A 15,699-nucleotide genomic window follows, 5' to 3' on the forward strand; every position below is an offset into this window, starting at 1 on the left:
AAAAACTGTTCAAATATACCCCGAAGCTAAGATTTTTCATCGAGGACGTTGATTGGCCAAAGAACACCATGTCCCACAATGCAAAGCTCAATGTTGACATGCAACAATGGCGGCTTCCAATGTAAGCGTGGAAAGTGTAAGACGACTGTTAAACGACAGTTTAACAAATCTGGGATTTGAAGTTTACCCGTTAAAGGTATAATGAATTGTATAGTTTTATATTGAAAAGTATGAAAAAATCATTCTGATCGTAGAACTATTTCTTTTATATTTCCCAGTTAAATATTTACGTTTAAATATTAATTGTTAAACATGCTACAACAAGTAAAAATAGCGATAGATGGTTGAATACTGCATGTTTACTGACGTATTACTGGTTCTTGCCTTTAAGGGAATGTGTCATTGTCATTCTTTTCTGTTCTTTTATTATTTTATTTTCTGTTATTTTATTGAATTGAAATTTTCAGCCAAATCAGATGATTTGTGATGGAGTAACCTGCACATATTTGGTTCTTACTCCCTAACATGTCCCTCTGTTTGCAGATTGGCTGGTACAACTCTGTGCTACCTCCCACCCTGCACCTGTCATATCCAGATGATACCCTGGCTGTGGTGGTGCTCAGCACTCCCGCCATGTTTGAAGAGGCCTTTCTGCCTTTCCTCGAGCAGAGGTGCTACCAGGGGCTTAATGACCCCATAGACCAGTGTGTTAGACAATGCATCACCTCTGCTGTCTCTCAGGTGAGGATGGAGGAGTGGTGACCAGGGTTATTTTAGTTAAACTAATTAAAAAGTAAAACTAAATTTTGAAAATGTAGTAATAATAATAATGATAATAATAGTAGCAGTAATAATAATAACAAATATACAGGAAATATTTCTAGTTTTAGTCATTTTTTTTTTATTAATGAGAAGCCAACATGAGAAGCCACTGAGGTTTGTACTACAATGCAGGATCTTGGCTTATCCAGTTAATTTTAAGGCTAACTCTTACCAGGGTAAATGGTAACATATACCATAGGCCTAACTCCTTTGAAGCCGATTATGTTTCAAATTAGAGATCAGCAGGGACAAAATTACCACCTACTGATCAATCAGTTGACTGGAAAATAGCACTTCTGGAAGATCCCTCAGGCTGTTGGCGGGTCTGAAGCTTTTCAGTAGCGTCTACACTCATACCACTGATTTGTCTGCAGCTGCCAGCACACTTATCCATGCCTGTGATTTGTCAGATGCTGGCAGTACCACTCCTTTCATGTGAACATGCTCGTAGCTGGATTGATAAACCCTGAGTTAATTTTTGAGTTGATAAGCGGCTTCGTGCGACCGCTCAGTCTGATCGCCACTGTTAGGTTAAGTGGGTCCAGACAACGGAAAGATACCCTGGGTATGCTGAACTTTCTTTGTAGTGTAGAGCTCAGATGCACATGTGTATTGAAAACAGGACGTCTATGTTTGCGTAGTTGTGTTCCAAAATCATACTGTTTTTAAATCTTTCTCCTTCCCTCTGAAAAATGCCACTTATCTCTGAATAAAGGAAAACCTAAAAGTAGCACTGAAACTGATCAAAAATTAAACTAAAACTAAAGCGAATACACTAAAAATGGTTAAAAATACTTGGCTATAATAATGGTGGTAGTGATTGCAAAAATCAGTTTCAGTGGTTCACTTCATTTAATTTCAATCTGCAGTTCATTCACTGTTAGTGACCTAATTATAATTCTTCTCAAACGCCTGCATTCTTTTGTCTGTATTCATTTTCACTATGACTGACTTTTTCCAGCATCCTAAGGCCTGTATTACAAAGTGAGTTCAACTTACAGTATACCTCAATGGGTATTTCCACTGGGAAAATACAAAGGCTTTAAATGCTATTGAAAAACTTTAGACCCTCCTATTCCCCATACACAGAAGTCTCAGGTGTCTTCCAAGTATTGTAATGCTATTTTCCTGAGATCTGATTAGTCAGAAGGCGGTGATTTTATACCTGTTGATTTTGATTTTAATCTGGGGTTAACCCTAAAGTTACCTGGCTAGATGAAATCCTGCCTTGGAGTGCAGGTTTCTGCTGAAGGCCAGTCTTGTATAGCGCTGCTATTTTGAGACAGTATTCAAATTCTAGACACTTATTTAACCACATGTATTCCTTCTTTTTGACATTTTTTAGCTTGGCTAATATAATTAGCTTTTCTTTAATTATCAAAGAGCCTTTGCTGAAGTGCTGGCTTCTGAAAATGGGGCTCTCCATGCAGTTTTGTTATTTCCAATATTTCTAATTAACTTCACGTTGGATTAAATGAAAAAATAAAATACTCACATACTAAACGTCTAAGTCACTCCTTCATTTTTGTTGTTTCTCATTAAATTTTTCTATATGTTCAGTCTCAGTTAGTTTCCAGGCAGTCATTGAAGTCACTTAGCTTAGACTGGCTGTACTTGACATGAGAAGTCGCGTGTTTGATGAGCCCCCTGGATTATTGAACAAGGCTGTGCAATCAGGGTAATACCTATAAATCTAAAGAGATGTCATCCACTAAGGATGTGCCTTGTGTCACCCTGTTTCTTATCAGATTCACTGAAATTTAATAGGTTATGGTGGAAGCTTGTTTCTGCCACTGCAAAAAGGCCACCCTTTTCCTGACCTGCAGATCCTTTTTTGCCATCTATAACTCACATTTTCTGTCATTATCACATTTTGAGTCAAGTATCTTGAAATGTCTCCTTACGAACTCACACCTCTGAGAGAGTAACTCAAAGTTGAGAAAAATAACCCAAAATTTTCACATACTTCTGGTGACTTATGGATGAAAAAAACACAACTTTTTTCCAGTGCTGAATCAAGCTTCCATACTATGATCTGTCTCTGCACCGTGTTTACTAAAAACTGATGTGACTTTTTTTGTTTTGTTTTGCACGACTGAACAATGCTGATTTATTAGACCACCTGTCATAAAAACAAGAAAACAAAATACTTTAGAAACCTCTCAAAAACTTGTTTAAATTAAAAATTGCATTGTTATTTATTGGACAAATAACAAAGTCAGAAATGAATCATAACATTAATGGTAACATTCAGTGACCAAAATGTAATTTTTGATTTCATTCAAAATAACCATAATTTAGCATCTTATTCAAAAATGTATATTTTTAGTTATATTTTAGAATTGAAAATATAATTTTGATTAAGGCGCTTGTGCATACTGGTATATCAACTGTTAAGGAAATATAAAAAATATTTTGTAATAACCAGTGCTGCTAATTTAGGGCACTTGTAACTTAAACCTTACATTGTATGAGTGAGCTTACAGTTTGCGTGTGCATACAGTTTAAACACAGTGTAAAGGTTACTGGAAGCCTATAGCACATGAAACTTTATGGGAAAGCCTCTGACAGTCTCACAGCATCATCATGCTGGCTAACTCTATTTAGATTGCAACTATAATCATATTCATGAACTTTTTCTCACGTTTAAACATATTTCTTACTTGATCCTGCCCTGCAGTGTTTTCCAGGAGAGAAGGTGGATGTGAGGTACGACTATGAGCTACTGCCCAGCAGGAAGCCCAAGTTCTTGGCCCAGACTGCAGCTCACGTATCGGGAGCAGCTTTTTACTACCAAAAGGCTGATGTGACGGAGCAGCCCTGGGCTGAAAAAGTAATCACATTCTTGTTTGCTCCCTTGGCACATTTTTTAAAGGCAGTCTTTACCTTTCTTGTGTGCTGTGATCCTTTGATCCTTTTGCTTTCAGAAAATGTTTGGAGTGTGTGTGCATCCGCGGTTTGGGGGCTGGTTTGCCATCCGAGCTCTGTTGGTGTTTGGAGATGTCACGGTGGGCTCTGAGCTGGTGCAGCCTGTTCCTCCTGACTGTGTGCCATCCAGAGAGGGCAGGATAAAGCTGCTGGAGGCTTTTAACTTTCACTGGCAGGTAACATCTTTTAGTCATAAAACCTGCATCACACACAAACTGTAGATAGACACCAACAACTGTTTTGTGCTCTGTGATGGAGGTTTTGTTCTCTGAGAAGAATTGACTGCGCTGTAGGGGTGATGTGGAAAAGGACCCATGTTGTTGTCCTGTTTCCTATTTCATGACGCTAAAAATTGACAAATTTGGCAAATTTCATATCATTGGTTAGTTTTTGAAGCTGCATTTTACTTTTCCAATCTTTGGGAAGTTTCAGTATGTCAGATTAATGTATAACTGAATTTTTCCACCATTCTGCCTCATCAGGATTGGAGCTACCGAAACATTATCAGTCCAATCCAGACCTACTCTCAGAAACAGAGGGACTACTTCTCCACCCCTCCTGCCCAGCGTGTGGCTCTGCTCAGGGCTTGGGGCTATCTGCCAAGTGACAATAATCAACCTGAACCCACCTCGGACACACAGAGTCAAGAAATTGGACATGGGTGAATTGTGGAAGCACCGCCTGTCCTTTCTGAATTCAAACCTCTGCTGTATCTAGAACTTAAATGAAGTCTTGGTTGAACACCTTTTTAATCAAACAGCTTCTTATTGAGACCAAACCTGGGATTTTAATGTAGGCTTGGCTTTTTGGTGAAAGCTGCTTTTTCAGGGTTGAAAATGTGTTTGATTCTTTGTTTTGTTTTTTTCTTAAAAGTTTAACACTACTGGAAATATCAGTAACATATCAGCTTCCTCTACGTCTTGTATTATTAGGTAATAGCTGATATTATTGAGTGGATGTTTGCTGAGTAGTATTCTGTTCAGGAAAGCAGAGTTTGCAGTCTGATGTGCTTTTGCATAGTAATGCACTTTAGTTTTTGTTGTGTCCTATCGGGAAAATAGAGAATGTGTGTGTCCAAGTAGCAACAGGAAGGTTTTGCTTCACATTTTGAATGACTCAAGTTGAAAATTGAGTTAAGCCATGTGTCATCAGCATGTTTAATCTGCATGCAAGTGCCTTGATTTAAAAAAAGAACACTATTGTTTTTCTGTATAATGTTTTTATTTGATTTAACAGTGAAGCAATAAAAGTTGAGACTAAATGGCAACATCGCTTTAGTCTGTGAGCAGTATGACTCAAAAAATTATAGTTGCTTGAATATTACTTTTTTTTTGTCCAGAGATGAGACTTAACCCAACAAACTGAGAAATATCTGAAGGATTCTTTAACAATGCTAATTCTTGTGTTATGTCTTTCTCTATGTTCTTTTCATGCTTGCGTGGATTCCCTGTGGATACTAAAGCCTCCTCTCACAGTCCAAAGAGATGCGTGGGGTTAGTGTAATGGAACTCTAAACTGGCCCTAGGTGTGAATGTGAGCATGAATGGTTGTCTGTTTCTGTTTTAGCCCTGTGACAGACTGGTGATGTCAGCTGGGATCGTCACCAGCCTCACACGACCCTGAATTCTGAATTGCATAAGCAGAAGACAACGTATTGATGATATATGACAATATATTCCTTCTGGATCCAAGAAGGATGTAAACCTGTATATATGCCATCCATGCATGCAGTCTTTGTGCAGGGCTTTGAGAAAAATATTGATCACATCTGTAATTTTTTCCAGAACAGTGTACTTGTTACAGGACTTTTTCTTTAAGTTTATAGTTCAAACTGAATGAACCTACTTGCAGAAAATCAACGCTGAATATTGCAGCACAAAGTCAGAAATTATTATTTTGTTAAAACAAACAAACAAACAAAAAAGTCCATCCAGTTATCTGTCTCCAGTATTCATTCCCTCCATTGTTTTGTCCTTGTCTCTAGTTTACCTGACACTCAGCTGATGCATTATAGATGTGAGCAGCCTCTGCCCACCTGCCTGGTGACAGACTGACTACCTTTAACTGTGACTAACCTCGGTGACGTTGAGTGAGCACCCAGCATGCTACTGTGATCCCGAGAATTCTCACTTTGTCAGGTTTATCTGCTCCTGTCTGTTTATTTTTAAGAGAAATGAGTACAACAGGATCTAATGTGCACTGAGGGGTTAACTGCATCTGTACGGGTTCAGTCCAGGTCACGTTTACACTTACGCCTCTAGGTGTCGCTGTTGTCGTGAGGCTGAGGGTTTGCGCTGCTGTTTCTGAAGCATCTGCAAATGTTCAGCACTTCATAAAGTCAAGTACTGACTGCAGATAACCTGCCTCAGATTATGAAGTATACATTTGCACACAGCTCAGTGAATCTCAGACAACTCTTTCACTCTTAGTTAAACGGCTGTACTCTCTGCTATGTTTTACTTTCAATTTTGGTGACTTTTTTACTCCACTGAGCCCTCTATTGCTTAATTTCCTCTTTAATGCTCAATCCAACACCCCATCCCTGACTCCTTTACTCTCCTTTGCTCTTATTGCCTCTCTCTCCTCACCCCTTTCTCCCGCCTGTGCTATTCTGTCTATCTGTGTACTGAATCAGCATTTCAGAGCAGTATGCCGCAGGCCTGCAGAGAGCCAGACCATGGAGTTAATTATACTCCCACAGATACTCCATCGCTCCTCTTTCCCCCACCACTGTTACTCCATCCCATCCCACCTCACTCTCCCCTTTTCTTGCTTTCTCTGTGTCATTTTTTTTTAGGAGGGGTCTTCATTTCTCAGCCCAACATACTGTGAGCTTCTAACATTTGATTTTCTGAATTCTGAATTTGATCAAGAAGACAAGTTACTGTTAAAGTTAGTGAAGCAAAGTTATGTAACTTATCTTTGGCTGTACTGAAGTGAGGCGAATTCTGCATGCTACATTTGCAGATGCAGATGTTTAGCACGGGTGATATATTTGGCACAAATTTACACACCAAGAACTGAAGCAAGCACAGAAATCATTAGCAGAATGATGCTTTTCTAGCATATTTTCTCTTCTTTCCTTCCATCTTTGGTTAGTTCTGAATAGTCATTCTGATGAGGTGCAGGGGTAATTTTCTTTGTGAAAAAAAAATGGGAGAAGCCAACTCTCGGGTTTCTGAGTCCTTAGAGGTGAGTAGTATGCCTCACCTCTCTGCAGCTGGCAAAAAACACATATATGGAGCAGAGCATGTCTGAAATGAAGCAAAAAGACAAGCAAGCGGGATGTAGGGAGATACTCCTGATGATCAAGCTCTCCCTTCGCGTCTGTTCAGTATCCTGCAGGAAAGCACATTGCAGATCGTGTTGGCAGGCAGAACTGCAGGCAGAACTGCACCAGCAGGTTCTCATGCTTCCAGTGTTTTTGCAGAACTACACAGGCAGTTTTTGGACTTTCACTGAGTTTAACAGATTTGATTGTTGGAAACAGTAAAATGGTTTAAAAAAAAAACAACCCTTTTCATGATTCACAACAACACGAACAAAAACCATCAACAAGAACATGAAGCACCCAGATTCTCAGATCTGTCATAGTTTTCTAAATAGTTCAAAAATAAAACAAGTTATGAATATATCTGCAAGGAGGAATGATGCTAAAAGTATACTGGATGCTGCTCCTCTAAAATCCAAAGATGGAAAAACAACTCTGGGCTGTAATTTAATGTGTTTGCTGCACAAATTATCTGAATCTCAGATAGTTTTGGGCAGAGATGAAAAAGAGGAGGAAAAAATGAGTGGTGTTTCATGAGTTGTGGATCAGTGAAGCAGTGTTATCCGCCCACAGACATAAGCTAACAAGAGGAGAGGGGAAAGGGCAGCAGAGTACCAGCAACAGAGGAGGAACTGAAAGCCGAGTGGGGGGAGGAAAGGACCGGCATCTAGAGAATTTAGTGGAATTTTGAATTTAATGTTTATTATGCTATTCTGAAACTGAGAAAGAAAAGGGAGAATTTAACACTGACCATTTAAATAACCGAGGTTGAAGTTTATGAGAAAAGGGGAGGATCCTAATTATAACTCTTCTCTATTTCCTGCACATCCCATATTTGCTTATTCTGACGAAATAGTCTCACTTTATTCCTCAAAAGGTCTGCCTCTCTTTAAACCACACTGCCTCGGTGTGTATCTGTGTGTTTTAAAACCGCCTCCTTATCACTTTCTTGGCTTAGCATAATTAACTAGTCTTTTGCATCAGAATTCTCCCTGCAGCCAATTGGTTATTTAGCTGTGCCTGTGCAGTCCAATGGTTGTGGACAGGGAGTGGTCAGCAGGGGACGAAGGAAATACTGAGAGAGAAAGCGAGTGGAGGTGGGTAAGTGGAGAACTGCCCAATTGTCTTATCAGACACCACCCTCAATAGACTAGAAATCCACCCTCTTTACACAACAAAAAATAAAATAAGCACAAGTACTATTTAAAACATCAATAAATCAGGTGCATTGCATCATTAGCAAACCTGCTCAGTTCCCCCAGCTGTAAAAGTGCAGTGAACATGTCAGTGTGTACATTTAGTTTGTCAGAAAGGGAGAATTTGGCTGATCTGTCTGTGTGCAAACTCTTCATTTGTGCTAAATGCCATCGGGTTGCTTGCACATGTACTTAAGTATTGCCATCATTTATTTTTATGTAAATCCAAGTATATGCAAACTTAAAAAAACAACAACAACAACAACTAAGATTTATTGAATGTGAGGCTAAAGATATTGCAACGGCAATATTTCTGTTTCTTTTGGACAACAACATAACAACGTTCACCTGACACCGCATCATCTCCACAATAACCGAGCCATCACGCAACAGGGTGGCAGGCAGACAGCAGAGGATTAGCTCGAGCTAAGACTCCCCTTACGTAATCCACATTTTTAGATTAACTTCATTTCCTTGAGACAGTGATATATTTCAGCCTTTGAACCATAAAAGAGGAATGCAGCCTCACAAAAAAAAGAAGCAGAAAACGAAACGGAGGGTGGTTGTCATTTACAACATAAAATACTCTCCTGTGTCTACTGAGATGGAACGTTTATGCTGTTGTGGAGTACACACAGCAGTGCTTCTTCAGTTCTGGGAGTAAAAGAGGCCTTTATAAATCTTGGATGAACCTGCTTTGGTTACTAGCAACAGTTATGGAAAAAAAAAAAACTGGAGATAAAAATTTAGTGGCACAGGAGCAGAGATAAAATAGAAAGACTCAGTAATGCCTGTTATGCTTCAGCCCCAAAACAGCTATCGTGAGCCATCAGCATGAACTGCTGCTCATACCAGATCGAGTCTGCAGCAAAAACCCTAAATGTGTTTTTAAGTGAGAGAAAGACATGAGAGCATCTTATTGGTTATGGATTCGACATTTACAGAATGAGGAGCGAGTTACTATTTATTGTCCTTGTCTTATAGTTCTGCTTTAAGGTCAGAGTCGGGGCTTTTTTAAACTCTTCATATCAAGCCAGCGAAGATGAAGTCAAAGCCATTATTTCCTATTTTCCTTATATGGAGATGACCTGCTGAAACTCAAACCGATCATCAGAATGGGGAAGAAATGTAATTAAGGTGACTTTGAACATGACATGGTTGGTGGAAAATGGCACCAAACCAGGAGAAAGGTGTCTGAAAATCCAAATAATACTTCACATCCATGAACAAGAGCAGTGATTGATTCCTCTTTTGTGGTGAGGAAAGTTATACTGCACCCATTTTTACCCCTCAACCGTAAATATCTGATGCTGTTGTCATACCACTGGGCGGGTGGGAGGGCAGGGTAGACACCCAAATTTGTGAATGCAATAATTCGGGAACGAGACAATGTAGGATTTTGAAATTCATAGTATAGGTGCAATCTCAGATGAGTTCAAATCCTGGTGACCTCAACCTCAAGGTCAAGATCAGAGGTCAAGTTTTCTGAAGGAAGAAGTAGGATTTTCTCCATACGCACGTCTACTAGGAGTCTGAGGAGTGGAGTTGGCAACCACCAGTACTTTTTCGATTCGTGGTGGGGAGTGTTCTCGCTCCTTTCTCCTCGCTTTCTATTGTTTGATTGCAGTGAGCTCCATGCTTCATATGCTTGGTCTGCTGCTCTCTACCTGTGTTGGTCAAGTTACTTGAAAAAAGTAATCAGTAACTAATTACTGATTACTTCCCAAAAAAGTAATCCCGTTACTTTACTGATTAACTTAATTAATAACTGATTAAGTAATTAGTTACTTAGTTACTTTTTAAAGCATGATTTATCCCCCAAATAGGTAATAAAGCGATAGATCTTTCAGCCCAATTCTACTTCTTCTGCATAATCAATCATATAAAATGTAATCAAATGAAAAAGTCTCTTTTTAAAACTTGTTTTATTAGTTTTAATCTTTTAACTTTATGCATCAAGCAAACATTAAATTATATGCAACATTCTCTGACTGGAAGAAATTTGTTTAACATTTAAACCTATTTTCTGCATATACCAGCATATAAAATAAAATAGTTTTTTGTGTTTACACTCACTCTGTCAAATAGATGCACATAAAACACAGCAGAAAATAAATAAAATCAAAGAATCAGCGGTCCTGTTGCTCTATTTTCACCTGTATAGCAGGAGTGGGGCAGGTGGAGGTTTGCCCTGGTGCAGGTGTGCCGCAGCAGTACGGCAGTTTCTCTGTTTTGGAATGTGGTTTTGGAATTTCACATTCCAGCGGCAGCTTATTTGGTGCTTGCTCGGACGTTTAGGGTTCCCACGCATTGATCAGTGGACGCTAATGTTTTTGTCACTTTTTACGTAATCAAACTGAAAGTAAGGTTAGTACTTCCACGCGTTAAACGCTGCACGTCATACTCGCTGCCGCACTCGTTATATTATCCATTTTTGATCTGCACACAGCTGTTGCCACGAACGTCGCGCTCGTCATTGTCATGAGACACTCTCGCAAAAAAAATCACGGTTTTAGTAACGCAGTAACGCAGCGTGCTTACGGGAAAGTAACAGTAATTTAATTACCGTTTTTGCAATAGTAATCCCTTACTTTACTCTTTACTCGAAAAAAGTAATCGGATTACAGTAACTGCCCATCTCTGCTCTCTACTAATGCTCTCATACACATATGTGTTTATCAGCTAATTTATAGCTATGCATTAAGCGTTACATCACAGCTGCTGATGAACTCTAAATCTGCCACGTATGAGTGAGGCCTCTTAATGCGTTTCTCTGAAACACAAGGAGAAACAATTACATCATTCACCTCAGCTTTGCCTTTCACTTTTCCTCTTCTTCTGTTCTCTCTTTCTACATGCGTGAAGGATTTTTTGAAGGAGGTAGAACTGTAGAGAAAATAGTTTGATCATCTTTCTGCGGTGTCCTCCTGTGTCCTCCCAGTTTGTCGTATTGGATGGGACTCATTCATAATTATCATTAACTGTTTTGAATCGGCAGAAGGAACATTTTTCTAGTTCTAAAGTGTACGTAATAGACTTTTTGCAACAATACTGGACCTAAAATGTATTATGCCAGTCACCTGCAAACAAAAAGAAAAGCCTGTGTGGAGTTTGATTGTGCACAAGTGTTTTAACCTAGAAGTAAAACTTGATAAACCACAGAAATATTGTCCTAAAGCATTAGGTGGTACAATCACATGTTTATATTTATATTTAACATCCACTTTGCTAAATCTGGTGTTTTGCATTCAACATGATATATGGGATTTAGGAGTATGCGTATGTGCCTGTGCATTGTGATTTATTTTTATGTAAATGAGCTCCATTCTGAAGCAGCATTGCTTCTGCACTGTATGGCTGCAATCCAGCATAATTAAATTGATTTTCATGCACATGCACAAAGCAAAATCCTGTTCAGTGTTTGTCCTTAAAGTCAGAACAGGGCTGATGTGGAGCTTCTGGGGATTGGTGACTTAGTCTGATTAGTTGTGTGGTGTCAGTGAGCCAATGATCACCTCTAAGTAAAATATCCCCAGTAATGGAGATGTTCGCTGGTCAAATCTTATTCAAGCCAAATGCTTAAATATTCACAGGCTGATGTGGAACTTCATCTGCACCCACTGAGAAGGCAAGAAGAGGCTGCAGGCTTTGCTTTCAAGCTCTTGAGTACTCAGCGCACCTGTCGTTCGCCATTCAGCGTCAATAAGTGTAATGGGAGAACAGCTGAATTCATTAGGCTCAGATTGACCTGCTATGACGAGCAATTTAGTTTCAAACACAGTTAGGCACCTGCGGGAGAGAGGAAATTAGCAATTTAAATAGGGACGATTATAGGCCAGGCCACTGTGTGCGTGTATGTCCTTGTGTGTAGCCAGACACACAGGCATCTCCACTCTACTCACTTACTTGAGTAACACATCGTCGAGGTTTATACCATCTGAAATATTGACACAGCATAATGCTCTCCTCCCACGCCTCAATGCACTTTTTATAAATAGAGTGCCTGTGCTGAACGCAGCTGGAGAGCACTTCTGAGAGTGCTTGAATCTGACACAACACAGAGAAACCACTCTGCCTACTCCTACATTTAGCTGGCAGGCCTTGCAAAGTAGTTACCAGTTTGAGCATTTAAATTACAGATGACTTTGATGTGAAAGTTACAGAAAATGAGTTTTAAAGTTATGGATACAGTGTCAGCTTATGCTAGAGTTTGTACAAGATGCTTACTTGATCATTTAGTAACTTGATTATTTATTTAGTAACTTGATTGGGTGGGTTGTCTAGTGGATTTTATTAAACTATTTCTAGCAATGTTAGTGGAGCGACTGGAAGTGATTATACTGTATTTGAACAGAGTGACCATTTAAATCACTTCATGGAAACACTCATACACAGTTAATTCAGTTTGGGGATCTCCCGTCAACATGCAGACCAGAAAATCATCCGATTGGACCATGACCTTCAGATGAGAGGACAATGTACACACATTCATGGTTTCCAGAAGATAAATTCTGTATTCTTCAGTTATCTCTTGACTTTTCCTCCACTGAGGACTTTCTTACAGCCAAGAAAGCACTGATCATTGCGTGGCCAGGCGAGAATGATCATGTTTTACACGTTGGAAATGTTTTGAGATGTTTAAAGTGTAAAATTAACCTCACTGACTAAATTTTTTGTTACTATTACAATATTAGCTGTGTTTTTAGTCTCTTTCAGCAGTCTAATGCACCCTGCCACAAATCAAAAATGATTCAGGAACAGTGTTGGTCAAGTTACTTGAAAAAGTAATCAGTAACTAATTACTGATTAGTAACTAATTACTGATTACTTCCCCCAAAAAGTAATCCTGTTACTTTACTGATTACTTATTTTCAAAAGTAATTAATACTTAGTTACTGAGTTACTTTTTAAAAACACGATTTACAACCTGAATCGGTAATAAAGCGATAGATCTTTCAGCCCAATTCTACTTTATCTGCATAATCCATCATACAAAATGTAATCAAATGGAAAAGTCTCTTTTTAAAACTTGTTTTATCAGTTTTAATCTTTTAACTTTATGCATCAAGCAAAAATTAAATTATATGCAACATTCACTGACTGGAAGAAATTTCTTTAACATTTAAACCTATTTTCTGCACATTCCAGCATATAAAATAAAATATTTTTTTGTGTTTACACTCACTCTGTCAAATAGATGCACGTAAAACACAGCAGAAAATAAATAACATCAAAGACTAGCGGTCCTTTTGCTCTACCTATAAAGCAGGAGTGGCGTAGGCGGAGGTTTGCCCTGGTGCAGGTGTGCCGCAGTTGAAGAATCCGCGAGTTTCTCTCTGAATTTCACATTACGTCGTTGCGCACTCGGTGCTTGCTCGGAAGTTAAGGGGTTTTTTTCGCTGTAAAAAGAAGTTTTCTTCCCACGCAGTGATCAACGGACGCTAATGTTTTTGTCACTTTTTATGGAATCAAACTCAAAGTAAGGTCAGTACTTCCACGCTTTAAACGCTGCACGCTCATACTCTCTCCCGCACTCGATATATTATCCATTGTTGATCTGCACACAGCTGTTGTCACGAACGTCGCGCTCGCTTACGTCATTGTCATGAGACATTCTCGCAAGAAAATCACAGTTTTAGTAACGCAGTAACGCAGCGTGCTTACGGTAAAGTAACAGTAATCTAATTACCGTTTTTGCAATAGTAATCCCTTACTTTACTCGTTACTCGAAAAAAAGTAATCGGATTACAGTAACGCGTTACAAGTAACACGCTACTGCCCATCTCTGTTCAGGAATAACTGAGGAGCACAAGAACGAGTTCGAGGTGTTGACTCGGACTCCAAATTCCCCATTTCTCAGTCCAATCAAACATATGTGGACAAACAAGACCAGTCCATGGAGACCACGCTTTGTCCATGCTTTGACGAATCAGGGCTGTTTTGGCAGAAAAAGGGGGAACTTCTTTTGCTCATAATGTTATACACCTGATCGATGTATATTATTGTTACGTTCCCCACACACCCACACAAGGGCAGTATCAGGAGGCCCAGCTAGGGCCGTAACAATTATGTATCAGTTATAAATCGTCATCTGCCACTAAATTCAAGCATTGATTGGGGATCTAATTTTGTGCAATTGTAACTAGGAGTTAAAATGATCGATGCATTAATCTCATTTAAGGTGGTAAAGTACACTTTACTAAGATATTTTGCCAGATTTTCTTAAATTATTTTCTCCTTTGTGACAAGGTTATGACAACTAATGATGCATCAAGGGGGCAGCGTCTACTGTATGCCTCCAGGCAAAAGGGGGACCACCTGCCTGCAGAGTATTAGGCAGGTTGTCATAATCTTATACCTGATTGATGAATAGTTACCGTCAACTCGTTTTTTTGTTGTATTTTTTGTGGTTATTTTTTATTTGTTGTTGGGTTTTTTAATTTCCTTTGGTGTGTTTGCTGAACAGTAGGTGGGTGGAGAATATAAGAATACAGTAGATGTAACTTACACTACAATTCGCTCCAGCATGCAAATGCTTTCCACTGCGAAGGCACTCACTGTCCTAAATCCATTAGCACTGTTGCCTGCAGTCACGAGTTATCTCTCTCATCGCAGAAGAACTCATCTCCTTTTCTGTAAAAAGGCCAACAAGCCAAGTTTAACATGACTTAAAATTTATGACAGGAGTTCATATCATGTTCATGTCTCCACCTTGTAGGGAGACATTCTTCTACTTACCTGTGGTAAAAAGTATTGGACCATCTACATATTACAGCTATGGGAGCTTAAATTGCACCCCTTTCTAAATCCATAGGCATTAATACGCAGATGGTTTCCCCCTTTGCAGCTATATCCACTTCTACTGTCCTATGAATACTTTCTGCAAGATTTTGGAGTGTGTCTCTTGGAAGTTTGGACGTTCACCCAGAAGAGCATTTGTGAGGTTAGACGCTGATGTTGGGTGAGAGGATCTGGTTTGAAATCTGTTCTAGTTTGTGTCAGGGCTCTGTGCATGCCGGTCAAGTTCTTCCACACTAAACTCATCCAACCATTCCTTTATGAACCTTGCGTTGTGCAATAGGCACAGTGGGAAATAAAAAAAAAGGGCCTTTCTCAAACTGTTCCCACAATTTTGGAAGCACAGAATTATCCAAATTGCCTTAGTAAGGGCAGGCATAAAGATTGATTTTGCAGTGTTGGCTCAGAGCAACCCCATACCTCAGGCTTTACAGCTGGCACACTGCAACCAGGCAGGTCCTATTCTCCTGCCATTCACCAAACACAAACTTGTCTATCAGACTGGCAGAGAGAGAAGCATAACTCATCACTCCACAGAACAGGTTTCCTCTGATCCAGAGTCCAGTGGCAGCATGTTTTGCACCACTTTATCCGATATGTTGTGCTTGGAAATGCAAAGCTTACATGCAGCCGTTCAGCCATGGACATGCATGCCATGGAACTCGAGGCTCACAGTTTTTGCTC

At 39.4% G+C, this 15,699-nt stretch overlaps 1 protein-coding gene across 1 annotated transcript; it reads left to right on the plus strand.

Annotated features, from left to right (window-relative positions):
* Nucleotides 1-40: 40 nt before the first annotated feature.
* Nucleotides 41-5,017, plus strand: mmachc (metabolism of cobalamin associated C). The gene is made up of 5 exons (XM_026158772.2): nucleotides 41-196; nucleotides 544-741; nucleotides 3,503-3,655; nucleotides 3,750-3,926; nucleotides 4,233-5,017. Exons 1-5 carry the CDS (start codon nucleotides 107-109, stop codon nucleotides 4,413-4,415), a joined length of 801 nt encoding a protein of 266 aa, XP_026014557.1. The 5' UTR covers nucleotides 41-106; the 3' UTR covers nucleotides 4,416-5,017.
* Nucleotides 5,018-15,699: the final 10,682 nt, after the last annotated feature.

This window comes from Astatotilapia calliptera, chromosome 23 (genome assembly GCF_964374335.1).
Source record: "Astatotilapia calliptera chromosome 23, fAstCal68.1, whole genome shotgun sequence".
In the NCBI taxonomy this organism is placed as follows: Eukaryota; Metazoa; Chordata; class Actinopteri; order Cichliformes; family Cichlidae; genus Astatotilapia; species Astatotilapia calliptera.